The sequence below is a fragment of the Podarcis muralis genome, chromosome 6 (genome assembly GCF_964188315.1).
Source record: "Podarcis muralis chromosome 6, rPodMur119.hap1.1, whole genome shotgun sequence".
Classification (NCBI taxonomy): Eukaryota; Metazoa; Chordata; class Lepidosauria; order Squamata; family Lacertidae; genus Podarcis; species Podarcis muralis.
In genome coordinates this window covers 12,886,058-12,907,348 of record NC_135660.1, presented here as the reverse complement: position 1 = coordinate 12,907,348, position 21,291 = coordinate 12,886,058, and the positions used below count along the sequence as shown (strand labels likewise).

The window sequence follows — 21,291 nt, the reverse complement described above, 5'->3', positions numbered from 1 at the left end:
ATCCCGTCGCAGGGATTCGAACCGCCGAGCTTCTGATCACCAAGCCCAAGAGGCTCAGTGCTTTAGACCACAGTGCCACATGCACCCCCCTTTTATCCCCTTTTAATTTATACCTAAAAATATAAAGTAAGAATGCAGCAAACCTTGCAAATACCCATATTGCACAAACATACGATACTTATCAGGCAGCAAATTACATTCAGTCATTACAGGAAATACTCATTTTGTGCAGGGATTACATTCCAGACCCCAGCACACATCAGAGGGACCAGTTCCACCTTTTGAGTGACATTTTTGTGGCATTTTCTGGTCACTTCCAAGTGTCATGTTTGCACACATCAAAAAGTCATTGCCTTTGTTTGCCAAGGTTCATTCCTCCTTTAGGAATATTCTCTGTTTCTGGTGTGCTGAATCTCAGGCCTGTGGGCCAAATGTGGCTCTCAAACTCCTATATCTGGCCCTCAGGAATTTCCCAGGCTGCCGTCTGGGCTATGCCCCAACTCTGTGCCCTTCTTGAGTGCTTTTGCCATGCAGAAATAAGTCACTGAACTGGGATAATACCTCCTGCTTTCCTGGATAAAGATCTGAGACATGTGTGCAGAAACCTCTGGCTTTTGTATGGCAAGAATGTAGCCTACTTCACAATGGGAAAAGACAGACCTTTGTTCTACTTCCTTTTGCCTCTGGCTTTGCCCACCAGAGGCATGAGAGTCGCCCTGAAAGAAGGTCCCCCACCCCTGATCTAATGCACATGGAGGTAAATCACATGGGCATGGAGATGAAAGGACTATGTTGTGCTCACACAGCCTTCCATTTGACACACGCCCTGCAGCTGCTGAGGTATATTTCCAAACTGTTGATAATATAGTGCAAGACAATGATACTGTTTCTAGTACGTCTTTACCAAAAGAACAATCACCCTCTTGGGTTTTAAATTACTGGAAGACAAGCTATTGTAGTGTATATGAATTCAGCTTGCAGCTGGCAGTGAATAGCCAACAGCAACATGTAATAGTGAAGGGGAGGGGAGAGAAATCAGTGGTTTGAGACTGGGGACTTGACAAGCGTGATTCTGCTTTTGCCTGTGGAGTGATGGAGGTTATGCCCCAGATAAGGCTCATCTTCTTACGCAATATGCTTAAGAGTGTATTGCCCCATTGGCTGGAAATGAAATTATTTTGAAATGCAGGCACACAAATCTAAAGTATTTATCTGAGCAGCTATTCACTCTTCTAAAAAACAAAATACAACCCCGAGATCATTGTGATTTCCGAAGATTTGCATACAGTCAGCTGCTAACAGTGCATCTATTTAATTATCAACCTCCCCTTTTCTCTCTCAAGGATTTCAATTACTGAGCTGCACTTCTGAATTCCATCACTGTTCACCAGAAACCAAGGCCATTTTTAAAAGGAGTTAAATCATACAATTTAAACCAAAAAAATAAAAAAATTGCCATTAGCTGTGAGCATAACCCCACAAGCATTCTGACTTAGCAATGCGATCTAATCAGTTCCTCAATTCAAGGAGATGAGGAATGATTAGGAATTGAAAGGGACAAAAGCAAAAGGATACCACCAGCTGGGCTAACAGGGCTCAGGGCTTTTATGATCAGTGGCCATGCATGTGTGTCCCCCACCCTCACTCCCAAATAAAAAGCTGCAGGAAAAACCTTTGACTGCTATTCAGATATATGCAGAGTCCTTTCCTGTATCTGAACTAATGAAACTGACTCAGGAAGCCAAAGATGTCGCCTGGACTTGATTACTTTGCTAGCAACTTTCATTGAGGAATCATAGGATTGTAGAGTTAGCATGTTACCTATGGTCTTCCAGGAAAGTAGAAGTGGGCGAATTGGGGAGAGGGAGAGAAAAAACAATGTTTTTGAAGGCTGTTTAGGTCAGTGCTTTAACTAAGAAAAGGAGGAGGAGGAGGAGGAGGAGGAGGAGGAGGAGGAGACAACTCCCTCTTTCTTTCCACTATGACATTTTGCCTTGCAACATTTCATTGGGGGATATCCAACAAACTCATTCCTTCAGTGCAAGGATTTCTCCTTACATAATGCAACTCCTTGCCCCTAGCTCCTCTCTCTGTGCCCTCACCAAATCTGCTTTGAAGGGTTTGGGGAAACCAGAACAAGATATGGGGAGTGCAGCAGGAAGACAGAGGGGAAAATTCCATTGCGCAAGCAGAAATTCTTGCACTGATGGAACAAATTAGTTGGATACTGCCCGTTGCCTCTGGTTCACTGCCTGTGTGTGGTGGGGAGGGAGGGCTGTGTTTCAGTGGCAGAGCATGCAAAAGGTCTCAGGTTCAACCCACAGGATCTCAAGGGATGACTAGGAGATTTCCCTGGAGACCCACTGCCAGACAGAGTGGAAAATACTGAGCTAGATGGACAAAAGGCATCATTTTAGCCCACCATCATTGCTCAGACCTTTGCCATGGTTGTTGAAAGGGGTCTCAGAATGTTTTAAATGTATGGTGTGAATGTGGCCAGTCTCTCTGGAGTGTATTTTTAAAAAAAGAAGAAGTAGGAGGGTTTCCCTTCTTCCAACAAAAAGCAACCCATTTACCTAAACTCCTAAGATATATGAAAAATGACCGAGAGTGCCCCCTAACTCTCAATAAACTGCCCTTACTCTGGTGTGAATAATTCAAAGGCTCTCTCATTTTGCTGCTTTTTGATAGCCAAAGTTGAATAATTTCACAGTCTGTGAAATAATGGAAGCAACAAATGTGGGAACTGTTCTTGTTATCTACTGTAGTATGATCTTGCAGTTGCTGTTCTGAAGGCAGGGAAAAAAATCACTTTTTTTAAAAAAAGAGTACTGTCTTTGGTGAACCGTGGGAGAGAAATACCATCTGACAAGAATTGTCAACTTCTACTGCACTAGATAATTAAGCAAGCAGCGAGACAGTCAGTTAGCTTTGCACTTTGGATCATCATTGAGAGAGAAAATTCTTTTTTTTCTTTTTTTTTCTTTTTTTGGGGGGAAGGATCACAGGTTAAGGATGCTTTTAATAAAATGCTTTAAATAAAAGGAGAAGAGAGAGTCTGGTGACTAAAGCAAACAGGTTTTGAAGCAGATACCAAAGTGAATTTAGGCTTGGTGAGAGGTTGCCTCTAATCCTAAACCAGGGTCATGGATGTAGAACCTCTTGTGTGTGGTTTTTTTTTTAAAAATATTTTTTTTTGTAAAAGTTGCTGGGTTTGGCAGTGAGCCAGAATTGAACACACTATCTGTCCCAACAAAGTGTTCGCTTCAAAGGTACAAGGGTAATCCTAGTGCAAATCTCAGCAGACCTTTGAGATTGTGCGTTTTACTAGAAATGAGCAACTGGCTAGTATTGGCTCAATGGGGAACGATGGTGGAGGCAGAAATAAAATGGTGGCTCAGGACACAAGGCCAATTTAAGACATCTTGGAATATGCCTTATGCCGTCTCAGGTAATTGGTCTAGCTCAGCACTGTCAATGGCTTCCCAGGGTTTCAGGCAGGAGACATTTGCAGCCATACCTGGAGATGGTGGGGATTGAACCTGGAGCCATTTAAGTGCAAAGCAGATGCTTTGTCACTAAGCTATGGACCTTGCCCATCTTTAATTCCAAAGTCTCAAATTACCTAGCTGCACCATTGCAGGTCTTGCCATGTTGCCCAGGATTATTATCATTTTCAGAGGCCAGTAGGGCAAACTGGATAGTTCTGCCTCCCTTGCTGGGGGCAGGAAGGCTGCTGGCATTCAGGACTTAGACCCCACATATCTGAAAGGCCCCCCTCTTCCCTACAGACCCTCCCAAATGTAACGACCAGCAGAGGGACCCTCTCTGTAGTTCTACTGTACCTCCTTCAGAAGCTAGAAGGGTAACCCAAAAAAGGGCGTTCTCTGTGGCAGCCCCTAAATCGCAGAATTCCCTCTCCATAATGGTGTGTCTGGCTTCTCCACTTTACAGCTTTTGGCAAATACTGATGACACACTTCCTTTGTCTGTGATGTGTGTTTTCCAGGTTCACTCTTTTTCTGTAATCCATTTAATCTGTTTTTAATTTTATATTGTAACCTGGCCTGGAACCTGCTGGCGAAGAGCAGCAATTATTATTATTATATTTGTTGCGGCACGATCCTGTATTTTTGCAATTATTTACACACAAAGCAGCCTGTGGTAGGATAGGGTTGCCTGTGTATTTAGTATCACAGCCTTTTAAAGCACAGAAAATGATTGAGATCAGGGGTTGAGCACTGAGGAATCAAAGTAGCTATATTTAGATTAAGCGTCTATATGGACTCATGCCATCATTGTATCCCAGATTATGCTACTTTCCTGAAAAGCAGTAGAGTAGGGGGGCTGACAGCGGGGGGTGGGTAGGGGGAGAGTAGCGTATTTTCACAGAACCACTCATTGATAGAGATTTATCTTTCTAAATGGTGACGCCGTGGATTAATTGAGGTGCTTTGTGCAAATGTCAGTTACTGGCTTTTTGATGGATCAAGCTGTGTACTTTTTTGTGTTGGAGGAGAGTTAAGATATTGCTTATCATCTGTCTTGTGTATCTTTCCCCTGGAAAGGGGGGGAAACCATACGAGGCAGATATTGAGGCAGTGTGGGGAGGGAGTGTGTGAGAGAGCTGTGCTTTCTGGCTCCAGAGGGGCTTGACAAGATGGGAATGAATACACAGTATATTTACGGTCTCTCTTCCCATTCCAACATGCTGTCATTTCCCTCCTAAATAAAGATCAGTTCATTTGCAACACACATGCACACAAACTCCCTACTGTTATTTCTTGAACAATTAGACTCGAGGAAAAGCTAAACAGAAATGTCAGTTCAAACATGGATCACGTCAAGTGAAAGGAGAAAATAATTTAAAACACACATACCCCCCCCCCCAAAAAAAACCAAGTAGTATTTGAAAAGCAGGCGCAGAATCGCACAAGCATATTTCACTCCTGGGTGACAGTTTTTGATGGGATTTCTGCCCATAAGGCACCTTTATAGAAAAACAATAGCTCTATGGAAGTGTTTTCAGCAAGGTCTCTTCCTGCTCCAGTCAGACAGAAATCCATATGAATAAATGCCCTTTAATAGCAGTGTTGTGGCTCTGGGAGCCTTACAGGGTTCACACAGTCATTAGGCATGGTTAAAAGCATCAACAACAACCCTGATTTTCATCACTTGGTGGCTTCCATGTGCAAATGGATTTTCACAGCTCAGAATGCCTTAGGTCAGGAGTACAGAATTGGTGGCACAGCAGGTGCTATTGGGCTACAACTACCATCATTCCTGACCATCAGGAGCCAGTGTGGTGCAGTGGTTAAGAGCGGTAGACTCGTAATCTGGTAAACGGGGTTTGTGTCTCTGCTCCTCCACCTGCAGCTGCTGGGTGACCTTGGGCCAGTCACACTTCTTTGAAGTCTCTCAGCCCCACTCACCTCACAGAGTGTTTGTTGTGGGGGAGGAAGGGAAAGGAGAATGTTAGCCGCTTTGAGACTCCTTCGGGTAGCGATCAAGCGGGATGTCAAATCCAAACTCTTCTTCTTCTACAGAATTGGTGGCACAGCAGGTGCTATTGGGCTACAACTACCATCATTCCTGACCATCAGCCATGTTGGCTCTGATTGATGTGAGTTGGAGACCATAAGCCTCTACAGGTTTTCCTCCCTACCCTACCAACACACCAATACACTTACACCTTAGCTGGAATTTTCAGCTTACATTCCAGTACCTCAAGAGATATGTTTCAGAAATGTTTGGAAGCTGTTGCTCCAGAAACTATTCAGTTCAAGCTTAGAGTTTCTGCAGGAGCTGGAGGCTCCATCCCCTGCTTGGTTCTGTGCCTGGCCCTGATCCAGGAAGAAGTTCACGTGGGCTTCTCCTTTGTATTCACATGTGGTGAGCTGGACACTTTGCCAGCAGTCCTGAAACTCCTGGCTAGCATCTTCTGTTCCTGTGGACCTGGAAGCCCAGGGGAAGTATGAGGGCTTCTTCATGAATTTATCTAATCCTCTTTTAAAGCTGTCTGAGTTGGTGGCCACCACTGCCTTCCGTGGGAGTGGGCTCTATAGTCTGATAGTTTTTGGATGCCAAAGGAGGTACTCTCTGACACACTGGTGCCCTGGGACATCTCATTAGAAACTCTTGTAGTGAGTTGCTGGTGTTGGGATAGGATTCTCAGCTCTCTAAATGGCTATTCTGAGAACCACTTGGGGGACAAATTGGAGCATCTTCCTAGATACACCTTAGGAAGTGTTCCCACTCTGCCCATGCAGGCTGGCCATTGTTTCCCCATGATGGGAATGGCTATGAAGCCCTCTGTTTAAATGCTTAGCCAGTGGAATTATTTTTGTCTCTGGCTCCAGCCTCATGGGCTGCCTCTCGCTTAGTTCTGAGGCATCCTGGCTCCACATCTGGTCTGCTTTATTCTGTCTTTTAGTCACCAGGTTCTGCCATTGGTTCAGCTTGTTGGGATATTTCGTTCCACCTTAAGGAACAGGCATGATTGTTGTGTGTCACATGTCTGTTTACACTCCAGCACAGCTTGCTAGGAAGTTCTGTTTGTGTATAGCTTTTGCTTTAGTTGTCTTGCTTTGGACACGAAGATCAGACATGTTTCCTTTTGTTCTGATGTACGCTGAATAACGTGGGTGGCGCTGTGGGTTAAACCACAGAGCCTAGGGCTTGCCGATCAGAAGGTCGCAGTTCGAATCCCTGCGACGGGGTGAGCTCCCGTTGCTCGGTCCCTGCTCCTGCCAACCTAGCAGTTCAAAAGCACGCCAAAGTGCAAGTAGATAAATAGGTACTGCTCCGGCGGGAAGGTAAACGGCGTTTCCATGTGCTGCTCTGGTTCGCCAGAAGCGGCTTAGTCATGCTGGCCACATGACCCGGAAGCTGTCTGCTGGCTCCCTCGGCCAATAAAGCGAGATGAGCACCGAAACCCCAGAGTAGGCCACGACTGGACCTAATGGTTAGGGGCCCTTTTACCTTTACCTTTACACTTGTAAATATGCTTACACAGCCTCTTCTGCCATTTCTGTTTGCGCAGCGTTTACTCTGCTTAGTAGCGTGCCCTAGCTTCTGAAACTTGGGTCGCAGATTCATGCTGTACCAAGGACTGGAGTTCGCCCGGCACACCGGCCAGTGGGCTGGAGCCAGCTGGGGGCCTGCCAATTGCCCCCGTTTCCTTGGTTGCATGCCAACCCAGCTTACCCCAACCTAGGAATAAGGTTGCATTTCTTGCAATGGAAAAAGTGGGAGCCCTACCCCCCAGTTTTAAAATGCGGACCGCAACCCCCATCTGACCACTTTCCTTTGGTCAGTTTCATTTGTATGTTTTATGAAGCAAGAGTAAGAAAAGATCCAGCGGCAGCAAATTATTCCTCGCTGCATGCCAGGCATGCTGGTTCAGCCAATTCACTCCCTCCATTAATGCCTATTTTATATCAAAATGCCTGGGTACTGTAAGTGTTCATTTTTCTTCAGAGACAAGCCATATCCCTCCACCTTTTGGGGCTGTCACGCTGCTGTGCTGGCAGGGAATCCTAGCCTTATAACTGTTGAGCGCTGATGAGCTGTACAGACAAATTGTTTTATCCCCTTCAGGAGGCTTCCAGCCTCTTTACTGCTTTACACAATAGCATTCAGATTGCTGAAGCTTTATGGTGTAGATTGTGAACTATAATCCTTTGTGATTCATCTCTGGGTAGCTGAAACCAATGGTTTTCAAACTTTCTACCTCCAGGAAACATGTTCCGTGTAAACCTACTGGCCAAGGAACCTCTCTGGGTGGCAACAGATTATGAGGTACACATTGTCACGAAGACCAGTAAGCCTTTGACACAGCCACAAGTGAATTTAGATTGTGTTTTACTCATCCTAATCAAGAACCCCAGAATTCCCTAGAACACAATTTTGACAGCCATTGGGTTAAACAACACAATATTCTGCAGAAAAGAATGCAAAGCATCTTATTTCCATGCAAGAATAATGCTTGAATTTAATATTTACTTGACATTATAGTGATACAAAGGAAAAGAATTTCATTCTTCCTTCCTTCCCTCCTAACAACATGGTGGCCTACAGTTGTTGCTGGACTACAGTTCCCAACAAACCTGACTTTTGGCAATGCAAACTGGGACTGATGGAACTTTTGGTTCACCATCTTTGGGAAGCCACCATGCTAGGTACCCCTGCTTTATCATGTAGATTGGAAATTCATCTGAATTCCCAACTTCCTTCCATCCTTTAGTTAAATGTTGCTGGGGGTTATTTACATTGTGAATTTACATCTTCTGCTTTGACAAAGAGTTGCCATATGTCCTCTTTTCCCAGGACACACCCTCCTTTTCATGGATAGAGTTGTCATAGCGATCCTTGGTTAAAAGTAGAAGTCGGTAAATGTGTCTTCTTTTTTGCTCTTCAAAATATGGCTACCCTAGTCATGCAGTGGTTCGTTGTATCAAACCTGTATAACAAAGATTGAATCACACTGGAATGTTATTTGCTTGATCACTGCAGAATCGAGGGGTGACTTGCATATGTGAGAATGAGTCATATTCTTCTACCACTACATTGAAACATGCTCACATATTCAAATCCTATCACCAAGTGCTGAATACTCAGGCAATGAGAAATCAAGATGTATGTGTCAACCAGCCTATAAAGATCAAATGAACACCATGGGCACCAATGCAGCTAAATGCAGCTATTCTTACATCCTGTTGAAAAGAATGGGTTAAATTGAAATTGCAATTAACTGAATTTCTATAGCTTACAATAGAACTGAGTGAGGGCTCACTTTTTATTTTATATTATTATTAATTACATTTCTTAGTCACTTTATCTTGCCAAGGCAACCCAGACCCAACTTTAGCTAAACTGTGTCCTCATTCAGTATAAGGATCATTTTGTGCTCTGGTCAGATGCTGGATCCACAGGACAAGGCAGCAGGCCTTTGAAACCCGTGCCTCCAAACTACCTCTTCTAGGCTCCATCCCCATGTGGAGAACTTAAGGTTCTGAAAGGTCCAACCTTCTGACCTGAAGATGGACACCCTTTCTCCATTCCATTGCCTCCCACCTGGTGTGTGTCCTGTGCTGCTGGACTAATCTACTGTGAAAGGCATTGATTCCTCAGGCACAAGGGAAGGCACCCGTGAGGGTCTTGGCAATGGTCCTACAGGTCCTTGTGGTATGGGAGGTTCTTCTGAGGGCTCCTATCTGATGGCCCCAGGCACAGCAGCTGGCTCAGAGCCCTGTGTTGGTGCCTCTGTAGCCCCTGACTCTGATCCTGGATTGCTGCATGATTCAAAGGCCATGGCAGATCACTTTTAAACTTCAAGAACAGTGAAGTTGAAGTACGTGGGTCATTTACAACCCAGTGCTCCTGAACATATTTGCTATATTCAACTTGGTCTAAAAGGATATCCTTCTCAGTAAGAAGGCTTAGGATCACAGCCTTAGCCTTGCTAGTAGAACTTCTGAAGAGTTTGTTTGCTAGATTAAAATATTCCCAAGAGTCATTAAAACACTTAATACCTGCTGATTTGTTTTAATAAAGCTTAGAGCACGATTTGCATCAGGATTTTTAAATATTCTGTAAAAGGAATTATGAAGTAAATAAGGAATGCACTTGTGTTGCTTTAATTCAATCAAGGATATTGTCACTAAAGTTTCAATAGCGTATTGATTTAATTACAGAGTGGAAAGCATCGTTCATTTCATAGTGAAAGGAACAATTTCATAATTGTGCTCTTCATTTAAAACTACCTCCCTCACTGAAGCAAAGTGCAGGCTGATGGGAACTGCGTCAATCTTATTTGTATGGGATGAGTTCACTTCCATTATTTATTCTATTAATGCTTCCAATACCTGTGGGAAATGTGGGTCTTCAAGTAGCAATTGTGTTAATCAAACGACTTTGTGCGTTTTGGGACTGTCCAAGTTTGTGTCATTGCCTTAAAGGGCATAGCTGATGAAATCACTAGCTTGTAATGTACTAGTGATTGGATTAACTTGTCTATTTTGTGCAGTCTGTTTGAAGACTTATTGGAGATAAAGTGGAAAAGATTAAATCCAAAGAGTTGACCTTTGACTATTATTCCTCTTGAAAAGAGCTCACAAGTCTTTAACATAAGCCCACTTCATTTCAAACGTGTGTGTGTGTGTGTTTTATTTGGTATTAAAATAGGCCACAGATGGTGAATGTCATTCTCATTTGTTTAAAATGGGTTTCTGGCTATTGGGCCGGAACAAGATAGGATCTGTTGTGTTCTCTCATATGCATGCTGTGTGTACACGGTGGATAATATCCTAAGAGTCCCATGTGCCCTCATGCGCCCATATGTGTATAGGTTCTCTGCATTTCTCATTAAATCAGCCCCTCCTCATGTTGTCTTAAAGACCATTCTGAAGGTTCTCCCAACTCTCAGAGCTCATATGACCTGAAGCATGGGCAAAAGTTCATTGTGTGATTCCTCCAAGAGACAGTGGTCTCCAGGAAGGAACTAGAACTTCTCCTGCTTTAAATGCAAGTTTGTTGGTGCAATAAGACCCTTAAAGGGGGAATCATTGCTAAGTCCTAATGTTAGGAGCTTCAGATAATGTTTCTTCAGATCTTTGTATAAAGGACACTTTCCTAAGAAGTATACCAACCACGTTCTCCTCCTTAAAGCAGCTGACTGGGCATTGTCTACCCACCCCATTCTGACCTTTCACTTCCATCAGCTGCAGAGAATTTCAGCTACATTTAGTGAAAAGGCATCTCCACTCATAACAAGGGACAATTTGGGGGAAAACGTTTAACAAAAAGAGAGAGGCTATTTTGTTATCTTAATTCTAGGAACAAAACACAGCTTTCTCCAACCCAGTGCCTCCCATTGGTTATGCTGGTTGGGACTGATGGCAGTTGTAGTCCCAAACATCAGGAGAGTACCAGGAGCAGTGGCGTAGCGTGGGTTGCTGGCGCCCTGGGCAGGTAAGCTGCTGACACTACTGGACACTACTGGAGCGCCCCCCACCAGAGCCAAGCAGGGCTGTGCTGCTCAGCCTGCAGGGGGAGAGCCCATCTGGCTGACACAGCCTTTGGTGGGAAAATCCCCCTGATGCCCGTGGGGAAGAGCACCACACTATCACTGGTGGAAGAAGAGGGGGCAGGGGGAGCACACCGCCCCCAGTACCACGATCCCAGTGGGGTGCTATCATGGCTGCCCCCCTGTGCTGGGTGCCATGCCCCCAGGACGCGTGCCATGCCCCTGTGGGTGGCACGCCATGCCCCCAGGGCATGCGCCAGCCACGCCCCCGCCTGCTCTCTGCCCCTGGTACCGAAGCATGAAGCTCCACCACTGCAGACTATGCTGCCTGCCTTGCTCCATTCATGTCCGCTCTCTGTGGGCCTGAGCTGCTCTGCTGCCTTTGCTAGGGTGTGGATTTCTATGGAAGCCGATGCCTGTATGGGGGCACTTGGTTGCACCCCCTCAGAATTTTGCACCCATGCTACACCACTGACCAGGAGGGCAGCTTCCTAAAAGCATCCATGTCTGAACGAGTCCCTTGTTTTCCTCGTAGATGATGTTAGCTTTTGTTTGTCCAGATGGGTGATCCTATATTCTTGGAAGACTAGCGTCAAGTTTTACAAAACAACCAGAAGACTGGGCTAATACAATGGGCCTCCTGAAATTCTTAATGTGATATATCCACCTGCTTCTTGTGATAAGATGGTTGGAGAATTAGGCACAATAAACTTTCTAGATTCTAGGCATCATACAAATAAAATCAGAGGCTTCTTATCAGAAAAGTGAAGAGGTATTGGAGAAATCCAACGTGTTAATCGAGTACTTCTGTTGTTGTTTCTTTGTTGTCAGAGATTTGATACAGCTGCGTGGGAAAGAAGATAGAGATATTGCAATGAAGCTGCTGGCTCAGTGGACATCCTATGGCCTTGAAGATGTCCAGCTCGTAAATTACTCTGTCCTCCTTGACCTGCCGGGCGCTTCTCCAAATACAGTGACTCTGAATAGCACTGGTGAATGCTTTTATCCTAATGGACAGCTGTGTAGCAAAGAGACCAAAATGCTTCACAGTCAAGACCTTCTCTACTCCTATGCTGCTTACTCTGCCAAAGGAACTCTCACGGTAATGTAACCATTTGTCTCTGTCATTTTGGTGGGGGGAGGAAATAGAAAGAAACAGCTTCCATCTAGATTTAAACCAATGGGATGATGTATTGTTTGCAAGGCTCAAAAGAAGCCAAGTAGGTGTGGGTTTAAGATATAGTATGCTTTATGACTCAATTTTTGGCATGATCCATCTCTGTTTATGTTTTATACCTTTTTAAGTGGAAGCTGGAATTCTTCATATTTTTGGTGAGTCAACTGCCTTCTTTTAGATTCATGTCAATAGCATTTGATGGATTTTTTAAATTCTTTGATTATAGTTGATGAGGCAGCTCTGCTAAGCACCACCATACCTTTCAAAAGATTCCTTTAAAATGAAGTTTTTGAGGACCGCTGGGTTGCAACCTGGAGGTTTGGCCTTTACCTGAATGTGGAGGAACCATAGATCGATGGCACAACACCTGTGTGCAAAGCTCCCAGTCCTCAGTTTTCCCTCTACCATTTTGTCCAGCAGGACAGGTAACAAACCTGCCTCTCATTAGGTAGAAATGATGTTATTGATTTCAGTTATTATTATTAATTAAATTTATTCCCTGCCCTTCACCACTGAACTATGACCATTGTTCACTTATGCTTTCCCTTTTGCTCTTAAAATGGAACTCTTGAGACCCACCTCCTTCCTACATGATTGAGCCAGTCCATATTTAACAACATGAAACTTCTGCAATCTCATCTAGTCAGGAGTGCAGAACCAAGATGCTTACTAGGCTGTGATGCATGATAATGTTCAGCCACAGGCCTGGAATAGGCAGAAACCCAAACCTGAAACATCAGAAACATTTGGTTTACATGATGTTATCATTTGCTCTAGGGGAGTGATTTTCTCAGCTGGGCACATCTGCAGGTACTGCACAACTGCACACACATGGCAATCTCTGCTACTGCTATTTAACATTTATTTAGTGCTAGGTGCAGAGTAGAGCATCGGAATGAACAGTCCAAGCCCGGAGGGTTTGTAATCCTCATCTGGTACATAGAAAAGGAGCTTGGGGGGAAAGATAAATTTATAAGCACCCACACCTGCTCTTGGGAAATGTGTGTTCCAAATCTCTGTAGGCCTCCAGAACTGAAGATCCATCTGGAAAGCATGCTGCATAATAGCCTCCTGGAAGTGTACAGAGAATTACGGCTTTCAGCAGAGAAAAGTCCTACCACTTCAGTTTACTTAATTACACCTCTGTACCATCTGAATCAAGGCAGTTAATGTTGTGTTGGTGCAAGCTACTCTACAAGCTGCCAAAGCTGCTTAGATCTTTGAGATCAGGGCATTAATCAGATCAAAGAGTTATTTTGAAGTCTATGGAGAAGTCTGCATATAATTTGCAATCCTTGTACTGTATATCATGGCAGCATCAATGGCTGGTGGACTCTCCTTCACTGGAGGTTTTTAAACAGAGATTGGATGGCCATCTGCCATGGATTCTTTAGCTGTGATTCCTGCATTGCAGAAGCTTGGACTAGGGAGCTCTTGGGGTCCCTTCCATTGCTACAATTTTCTGGTTCTGTGATTCTATGCAAGGTAGGTTAGGCTAAAAGACAATGACTAACCCAATGTCATCCAGTGAGTTTCACTCAATGAGTAGAGGTTTGAACTTGAGGTCCTAGTCTAACACTCAAACCACTACCACCACCGACTCCAACCTAGACACAGACATACACAAATGCACACACATACACATCCAGTTGCATGTAATTGATTTATCCCTGTTGCTGTTGTCTTTTTCTTCACTTGAACTACCAGCAGAAAGAGCTATTAATGGCTGTACAAAATGTGGCTCACTGCCAGACACTCACGGCAGGACTGCTTTGGTTTCTGACAATGTTATTTGTAGAACAGCCGCACTCTGCTTCTTTGAAAGCCTGTCATGTCCATTCATCTTGTGGCCATATTGTACCTGAATCTCCCAATTTGTGCTTTCTAGTAACAGTCTGAACGGCAGGCATGGTATATGAAATCTTCTTTTTGAAAAGAAACTTAGTGCCAGTGATGGATGACCCACTTTTGCTACCTCTATGTAATTTGCTGTAGGCTGGCAAAGTGACAGTGTTTACCCCATTATAATAACAGGTGGGGTCAGTGTATGATTTCGCAGATCGCGACCCTGTTGCTTGTGAAATGCACATTAAAATAGATGATTCATCATATTTCAGGTCTGTGGGAGGGAAAAGAATTACTTCTTGATGCGTTGTGTTTGTGACTAGAAAGCCTCATGAATTATAACTCAATACGAAGGGAGTTTGGAAAATCTTTCTTTTCTCCAGACTCCCAGTACAGAAAGCATTTCCCTCTAAAAACGCTTTCAGAATTTTCTGCGACACAACTTTTCAACGATATCTTTCATCACATTGCCAGAAGTGCATATTTTGTGTGGTATTTTGCATCATGTTTAACGAAAAGCAAACAGAGCCAAGCTCTTAAAAAATAAACTTCTGGCAGCCTCAAAAATGAGTCCATAACGAAAGGCATTCAGCGGGTAGCCATTTCCAGAGAGGGGTTTCCAATTGAACATTACAGAAAATAATTTGGAACAGAAACAGAATAGCCCTAGTAATATAAAAACAGCTGCATTTTTTCCTGTACCTACAAAAGCAGTAACCATGGGGACCTTTCTGAGACCACATCACCATTCCTCTCACCATACCATGGATTCCTGCTCAGCACTGGCCTTAAGACCTTTTCATACCAAAATGGGACAACTTAGCTGTTAGCACTAACACCAAATGGGCTGATGGAACTCTGGTCCATGAATTGAATGTGACCCTCTTGGTCTCTCCATCCAACCCTTGAGACCCCCCAGGGTGCTTTTCCCTGAATGGAATGTTTCCTAGAACTATGAAAAAGCCTTTTGCTTGCCCAGTTGGAGGGGTTTGTGTTGTGTTGTTGTGTTGTGTATATTCACATGGAAGTGAAACACAGTGGAAGCAGAGAGAGAATCTGGAGATGGACGATCACATTAAGAGGAGGCCAAAGCCCTCACTCTATAGGAACATGCCGATTTAAATATTGTATAGAGGTGGTTAATCTCCATTGTTGCTTATCTGTAAAAAAGTAAAATGTTAAAGTCCATTAATGAGATGTATATATCCAACATGATAAGTTTAGGCGCCTTCTTGTTTTAGGGGAGAGGATAAACTGAAAGATAATAGAGAACCAATTCTTCCTTTTCTAGCAGCTCCTAGTCCAATGAAAAATGGCCAGGTTTGTTATCTAGGAGATATAAGGCCCAATAAGACTTTGCCTGTGGGAGGGGGATTGCTTTTGCTATGTTTCCTTTACATTTTTAGCACCATTTACATTTTACTTCAGATATATTTATTTGCTAACGACACTTTTTATGGGGTTTTTTCTCTTCTGTAGTTTTTCTTCTAAGGATAAAGCTTTGTATCATGTCAAATATTAAAGAAAATGTAAATATATTTCCCCGAGCTTTCAATGAGTTCTGTCAGATCCTGCGAAACAAAGAGCACGGCAATCTCAGACATATTAGGTTTAACCTCTGAAAGGATATGAGCCTCTGAAATGTACATTAATAGCTGAGAGAGAGCAGTGGAGGATGGGGGGGGGGGAGAAACTCAGGAAAATGCTCCAGTTGAAATAGAAACACAAATTTCTGTGCCAGAACTTTGCCAGCTCCCCCCCCCCCGCCCCCGATGAAATCATAAGCACATTGATTTTCAAGATCAGGTAAAATAGGAGACAAAATCAGGCAGTAAATAAACTTGGTGGATTCAAAATAGCAAGTGCCTTCAAATGACTGTCATAATAGCACACTTCATCAAGTCCCAGACATATTGCAGTGCAAAGAGCATTGCAGATTTCTTCACCTCCAGCAAATTCCCCCACTTTGTACTGTGTGGTGCCTTTAAGACTGAGGCTGAATATATGAGCTCCTGGTTTGAATCTTGCAACTCCCCTGTGAAGAAAGGTTGCAGCATTTTGGACTTTTTAGTCTAGAGAAAAGGCATGATAGAATTTTATCAAAATGATTCAGGATATGGGGGGGGGGAGTACTTCATGCAGCAAATAGTTAAGAGAAGTCACTCACTCCCACAAGAAACAGTGATGGCCACCAACTTGGAATGACTTTAAATGAGGATTGGACAAATTCTTGGAGGAGAAAGCAATCAATGGATAAAAATTGGGGATGGCATGGAGTGCACATAGGGGAAAACCCATTTCACTAGTGCTAATGCTTGCACTAGCATATCAATTAAGTTATATTGCAGACCTTCAATCAACTTGGTCACCCTCTTTTGCACACATTCCAGTTTGTCAATAGCCTTCTAAAACTGTGGTGGGACTTTAGGTCTGACTGAGGCAAAATAGTGGTACTATGACTTGATCGGGGCACTATGCTTCTGTTGATGCAGCCTAGAATAGCATTGACTCTTTTTTATTGTTGTTGTGTCACACTGTTGGCTCATGTTTAATGTGTGGTCTACTAAGACCCCTAGGGGACGTGGGTGGCACTGTGGTCTAAACCACAGAGCCTAGGGCTTGCTGATCAGAAGGTCGGCAGTTCGAATTCCTGCAACAGGGTGAGCTCCTGTTGCTCGGTCCCTGCTCCTGCCAACGTAGCAGTTTGAAAGCACGTCAAAGTGCAAGTAGATAAATAGGTACCGCTCCAGTGGGAAGGTAAATGGCATTTCTGTGTGCTGCTTTGGTTCGCCAGAAGCGGCTTAGTCATGCTGGCCACAACCCGGAAGCTGTACGCCGGCTCCCTCAGCCAGTAAAGCAAGATGAACGCCACAACCCCAGAATCATTCATGACTGGACTTAACGGTCAGGGGTCCCTTTACCTTTACTAAGACCCCTAGATCATTTTCACATGTATTACTGGCAAGCCTGGTGTGCCCCATCTTATATTTGTGCATCTGGTTCTTCCTGCCTAAATGCAGAACCTTACATTTGTCCATATTGAAATTCATTTTGTTCATTCAGACCCAGTTCTCCCATCTGTGAAGATAATAGTGAATCCCGATTCTGTCTTCTGCAACATTAGCTATGCCCCCCACTTTGGTGTCATCTGCAAATTTGATGAACATTCCTTCAATTCCTTCCTCCAAGTCATTTAGAAAGATGTTGAACAACAGTGGGCCCAGGAAAGAACCCTGTGTCACCCCACTTGTCACTTTTTTCTAGGATGATGACGAACCATTAATGAGCACTCTTTAGGTTTGGTCACTCAACCAGCTACAAATCTAATGAACAGTTATCTCATCCAGTCCACCTTTTACCAGCTTCTCCAGATGAATATCATGGGGGACTTTGAAAAAGCCTTACTGAAATTAAGATACACTACATTCACAGCATTCCCCTGATCCACTAAACTTGTAACTCTATCAAAAAAGAAAAAAGAAAAAGAAAAGAAATGAAATGAGATTTGTCTGATATGACTTGTTTTTTGATAAACCGATGCTGGGTCTTAGTAATCGCAGCATCCTTTTTTCTAAGTACTCACATACCAACTATTTACTTATCTGTTCTAGGATCTTTCCTGGTATCAACATCAAGCTCATCAGTCAGTAGATACCTGGGTCTTATTTCCCCCAGTTTTTTAAGATGGAGTCAACACCTGCCCATCTCCAGTCTGAAGGAACCTTACTTGTTCTCCAAGAATTTTCAAAGACTATAGACAGAGGCTGTGGGATGGCATCCACAAGCTCCTTTAATATCCTTGGATGCAGCTCATCAGGCCCTGCAGATTTGAATTCATTTAAATAGCTAGGTACTCCCTTACCACCTCTTTTCCTATCTTGGGCTGTAGCTTTCTCCTTAGATCATTTATTCTGTTATCACCAGGTTGAGCACTATTTTGCTTTTGAGTGAAGACAGAGGCAAAATTGGTGTTCAGCAGTTCTGCCTCCTCTTTGGCACCCAATAGCATGTCTCCGTCTTCTTCATGCTCACTACATGGAGGAGGGAGATTATGAGACAATATTGTTAACCATTAGCAATTTTGTTTTCCTGGAGAGGAACTTTGAACTTTGAACCTGAGTTAAGATGTAGAGAGCAATAGCACTCCTAGCAGAAATCAGACCAATCCCAGAGGTTCTCAAATTACATGGAAGGATGCAACAAAACAATTTTACAAATATAAAGGTGCCCTAGCTATATCTTCAGAAAAGTACGGGAGCACCCCTATTAATGCATTCTTTGATCAAAGCTTTTGTTGTTCTGATTCTAAGAAAGCCATTTATTCATTCCATCTAGTGCAAAGCTGGATTTTGCTGGAGATACATATGCTTTTCAGTCCACAGATTGCATTTTAGAGAGTAAGCACCCCATTTGAATGGATGAATCAAAGTGTTTAGCAGCGCCACAGTTTTAGGTATAAGAGGATTTACCTTGGCATATCTAAAGCAAACACACAAGTGTTCTTTTTTCTACAGCTGATAAAAGGCTGTGTTCCTCTTTGTTTTTCAAATAGCATTATTTTTCCCCTCAAGGAAAGCAGTTTATCTGTACTTTACCACCAGCGATTCTGCTTTCATATTCAGAATGTATAAAGATCAGGATTATACCATTTTAACATCAGCAGAAGTGAAAGCTAAAAGCATTACAGAATCCACTCCATTCATTATGGTTGGATTATTTTATTTTATTGTACAAAAGTACACACACTACAAAAGTGCATTAGCACCATGTGTACTGTAAGTGTGGAATACATTATTAACAGGAATAACATCCTGTCTCCAGGAAACACTTGCATCATACATATGCATTTTTAGGTTTTTCCATTACAGTGTCTTGTATAGACCACAAACCACCTGAGAATCGTTTAAGGACCAGAAATATCAGTCCTTGTTTTCTCACACCTACCAATGTACTGAAAGGGGCACTAGATGAATACAACAAAAATATTGTACTGTACCTTAAAGACTAAAACATTTACTGCAGCATAAGCATTCAGTTACTAGAGTCTGCTTCTTTGGAAATCATGGCAGCAGCCAGTCTTGTAGAAAATGCAGTTTCATACAGCTAGCATGTTTAACTCTAGTTAAATGCATAAAGGGGTTAAGACCACAGAGTATGCTGTTGTTTCTAGACCTGACCAGGTCACGCTCCCTCATGTCTGGTGATGGACAGTTGATAAAGTTCTTTCATTAGCCTTCTTTCCACTGTTTGTTCTCTTCCACTAAGTGAACTTGATCAGAGAGGATGTCTGAGTTTGACCACTCCAAGCTCACACACTGCGTTCAGAAACTTTTACCATAATTTGTAAACTCAGCTGCCATTCATGCTGCTGTGGTTGCGTAAAGAAATAGATTTATCTGTTTTGCGTGTTCAGACCCAGAGACCTTCCCCTAAATAAAGACACATTTGACTCCAATTTCAGTTTTGTTTTTTTGGCAGAATTTAGGCCACAACTTGATTGATTACAGAAAAGTGAGTGGTTGCATAGGCTCTGGTTTGACTAGCTCCCTACACCCTTGCAGGTAGCGCTGACCCAGAGCTCTATCACAGGCCAGCCAAGGGTGAACACCTGAGGCAGGTGAAAAGCCTGGGAGCAGACTCTATTCACTTCCCAGATGCTCCCCTGGACTCAGGCATGGGCACAGTCCCCTTTCGGGGGTTGACTAAAAAAGTTGAGTCCTTGGATTCCTTTAACGGAATACCCTTCACATAAGGATGGTGAGACCGATCCCCCATCCCTATCACATGAACCAGAGCCTATCTGCAATCTTACAAGTTGTTACGAATTGCTACACAGCAGGTGAAACCCAAATGGCTACAACCCATCAGCCAAGTGGGGGAAATTCCTGCCGTGCCCCTGTCCCAATGACAGAGGACACACGACGACATAGCAAGGTCAATCGCAAAATGCCCTAAAATTAGGGAGAGGTGGGTGGGTGTTCCGATGCACGAGCTGAAACAGAAAGCTCTGGGTCACGTGCATAGGTATATATAGGTCCCTCAATCCATTTAGACTGCACCCCATTGGCCAGATTAAACCCAGCAACGAGGGACCTACCAATCGGGTGTTGTGGCTGTCCAATATACCCACCCACAACCAGGAGGTCAGTCTCCAGGTCTCACCGCAACATGTGCCCTCTTTTAGGGAGGACACGATTTTCTGCTCTAGTTATCCCTAGTAAAAAAAAACTTCCAGTCTTTTTTGGAAAGTTACCTTAAATATCTATTTCAACTCATTATAAATCATCTCCCCAAAGTCCTTAGCTACCTACATGTCCACCACATGTGATAAAATGTTCTGCCACATTAAATAATTGTGTTCTTATATATGTGGAACAGGTCTTATGTGGCACTTGCAGTTGTGCCAATCCCGCCAATCGAAGTGGTCGAGTGGGCACATGCGGTGCAAAGTGATCTCATAGGTAAACTGGTCCCAAGTTGTTAAGTTGCTATGACAAAACACAGCTGGCAGGCTAGGTAAAGAACTACTGCTGGCTTTAGACTTCTTTAGACTGTCATGGAGGCAAATACTGAGGTCAGATGAGTACTACAGTGGACGCTCGGGTTGCGAACGTGATCTGTGCGGAATGCATGTTCGCAACCCACAGCGTTGCCAACCCACAGTGGCGCGTCTGCGCATGTACGGATTGCAATTCAACGCTTCTGCACATGTGCGAAGTGCAACTTAGTGCTAAAACCCGGAAGTAACCCGTTCTGGTACTTCCGGGTTTCGGTGGGTCCGTAACCCGAAAAAATGCAACCTGAAGCGTCTGTAACCCGAGGTATGACTGTATAATCCAAGGCAGCAGACAGGCATTAGTGAGCAAGTGTGTCTGCACTGCTAAGGGCAGGATGGCACCCAATATTTTGCTCCCCGCAGGTCTGTGGTTAATGACACCACTGCTTCTCATTGAAGGCTGCTACACACATTACTTTTTGGCTCTTTGTCTATATTTAGGCTCTTTGTCTATATTTATATAAATGTAGCACATACAAATGAAATATTTGTGTTTGCAAACACCTACGGACTGGTGCAGATACCACGTAGGCGTGTTTAGCCACATGTAAATCAAACAGCAAATATGATTGTCACTGTGTAATAACATGATTGCCACCCTATACTGCTTGTGAATTGCCTCTTGGTAGCTACCATCTGTCTGATCCTCAACGTGTTGAGAAAGAATACACTAATAAATAGCATCTAT

The 21,291-nt window shown here is 43.6% G+C and overlaps 1 protein-coding gene across 3 annotated transcripts in view; it reads left to right on the top strand.

Moving 5' to 3' along the window:
* The window catches only part of NAALADL2 (N-acetylated alpha-linked acidic dipeptidase like 2), a 770,720-nt gene that overhangs the window by 429,003 nt on the left and 320,426 nt on the right, over positions 1–21,291 (top strand). For all 3 annotated transcript variants that reach the window (XM_028731603.2, XM_028731602.2, XM_028731601.2), the window contains one exon: positions 11,857–12,127. In XM_028731603.2, the coding sequence (XP_028587436.2) occupies positions 11,857–12,127 (271 nt within the window). The remainder of the gene's footprint in view (positions 1–11,856; positions 12,128–21,291) is intronic.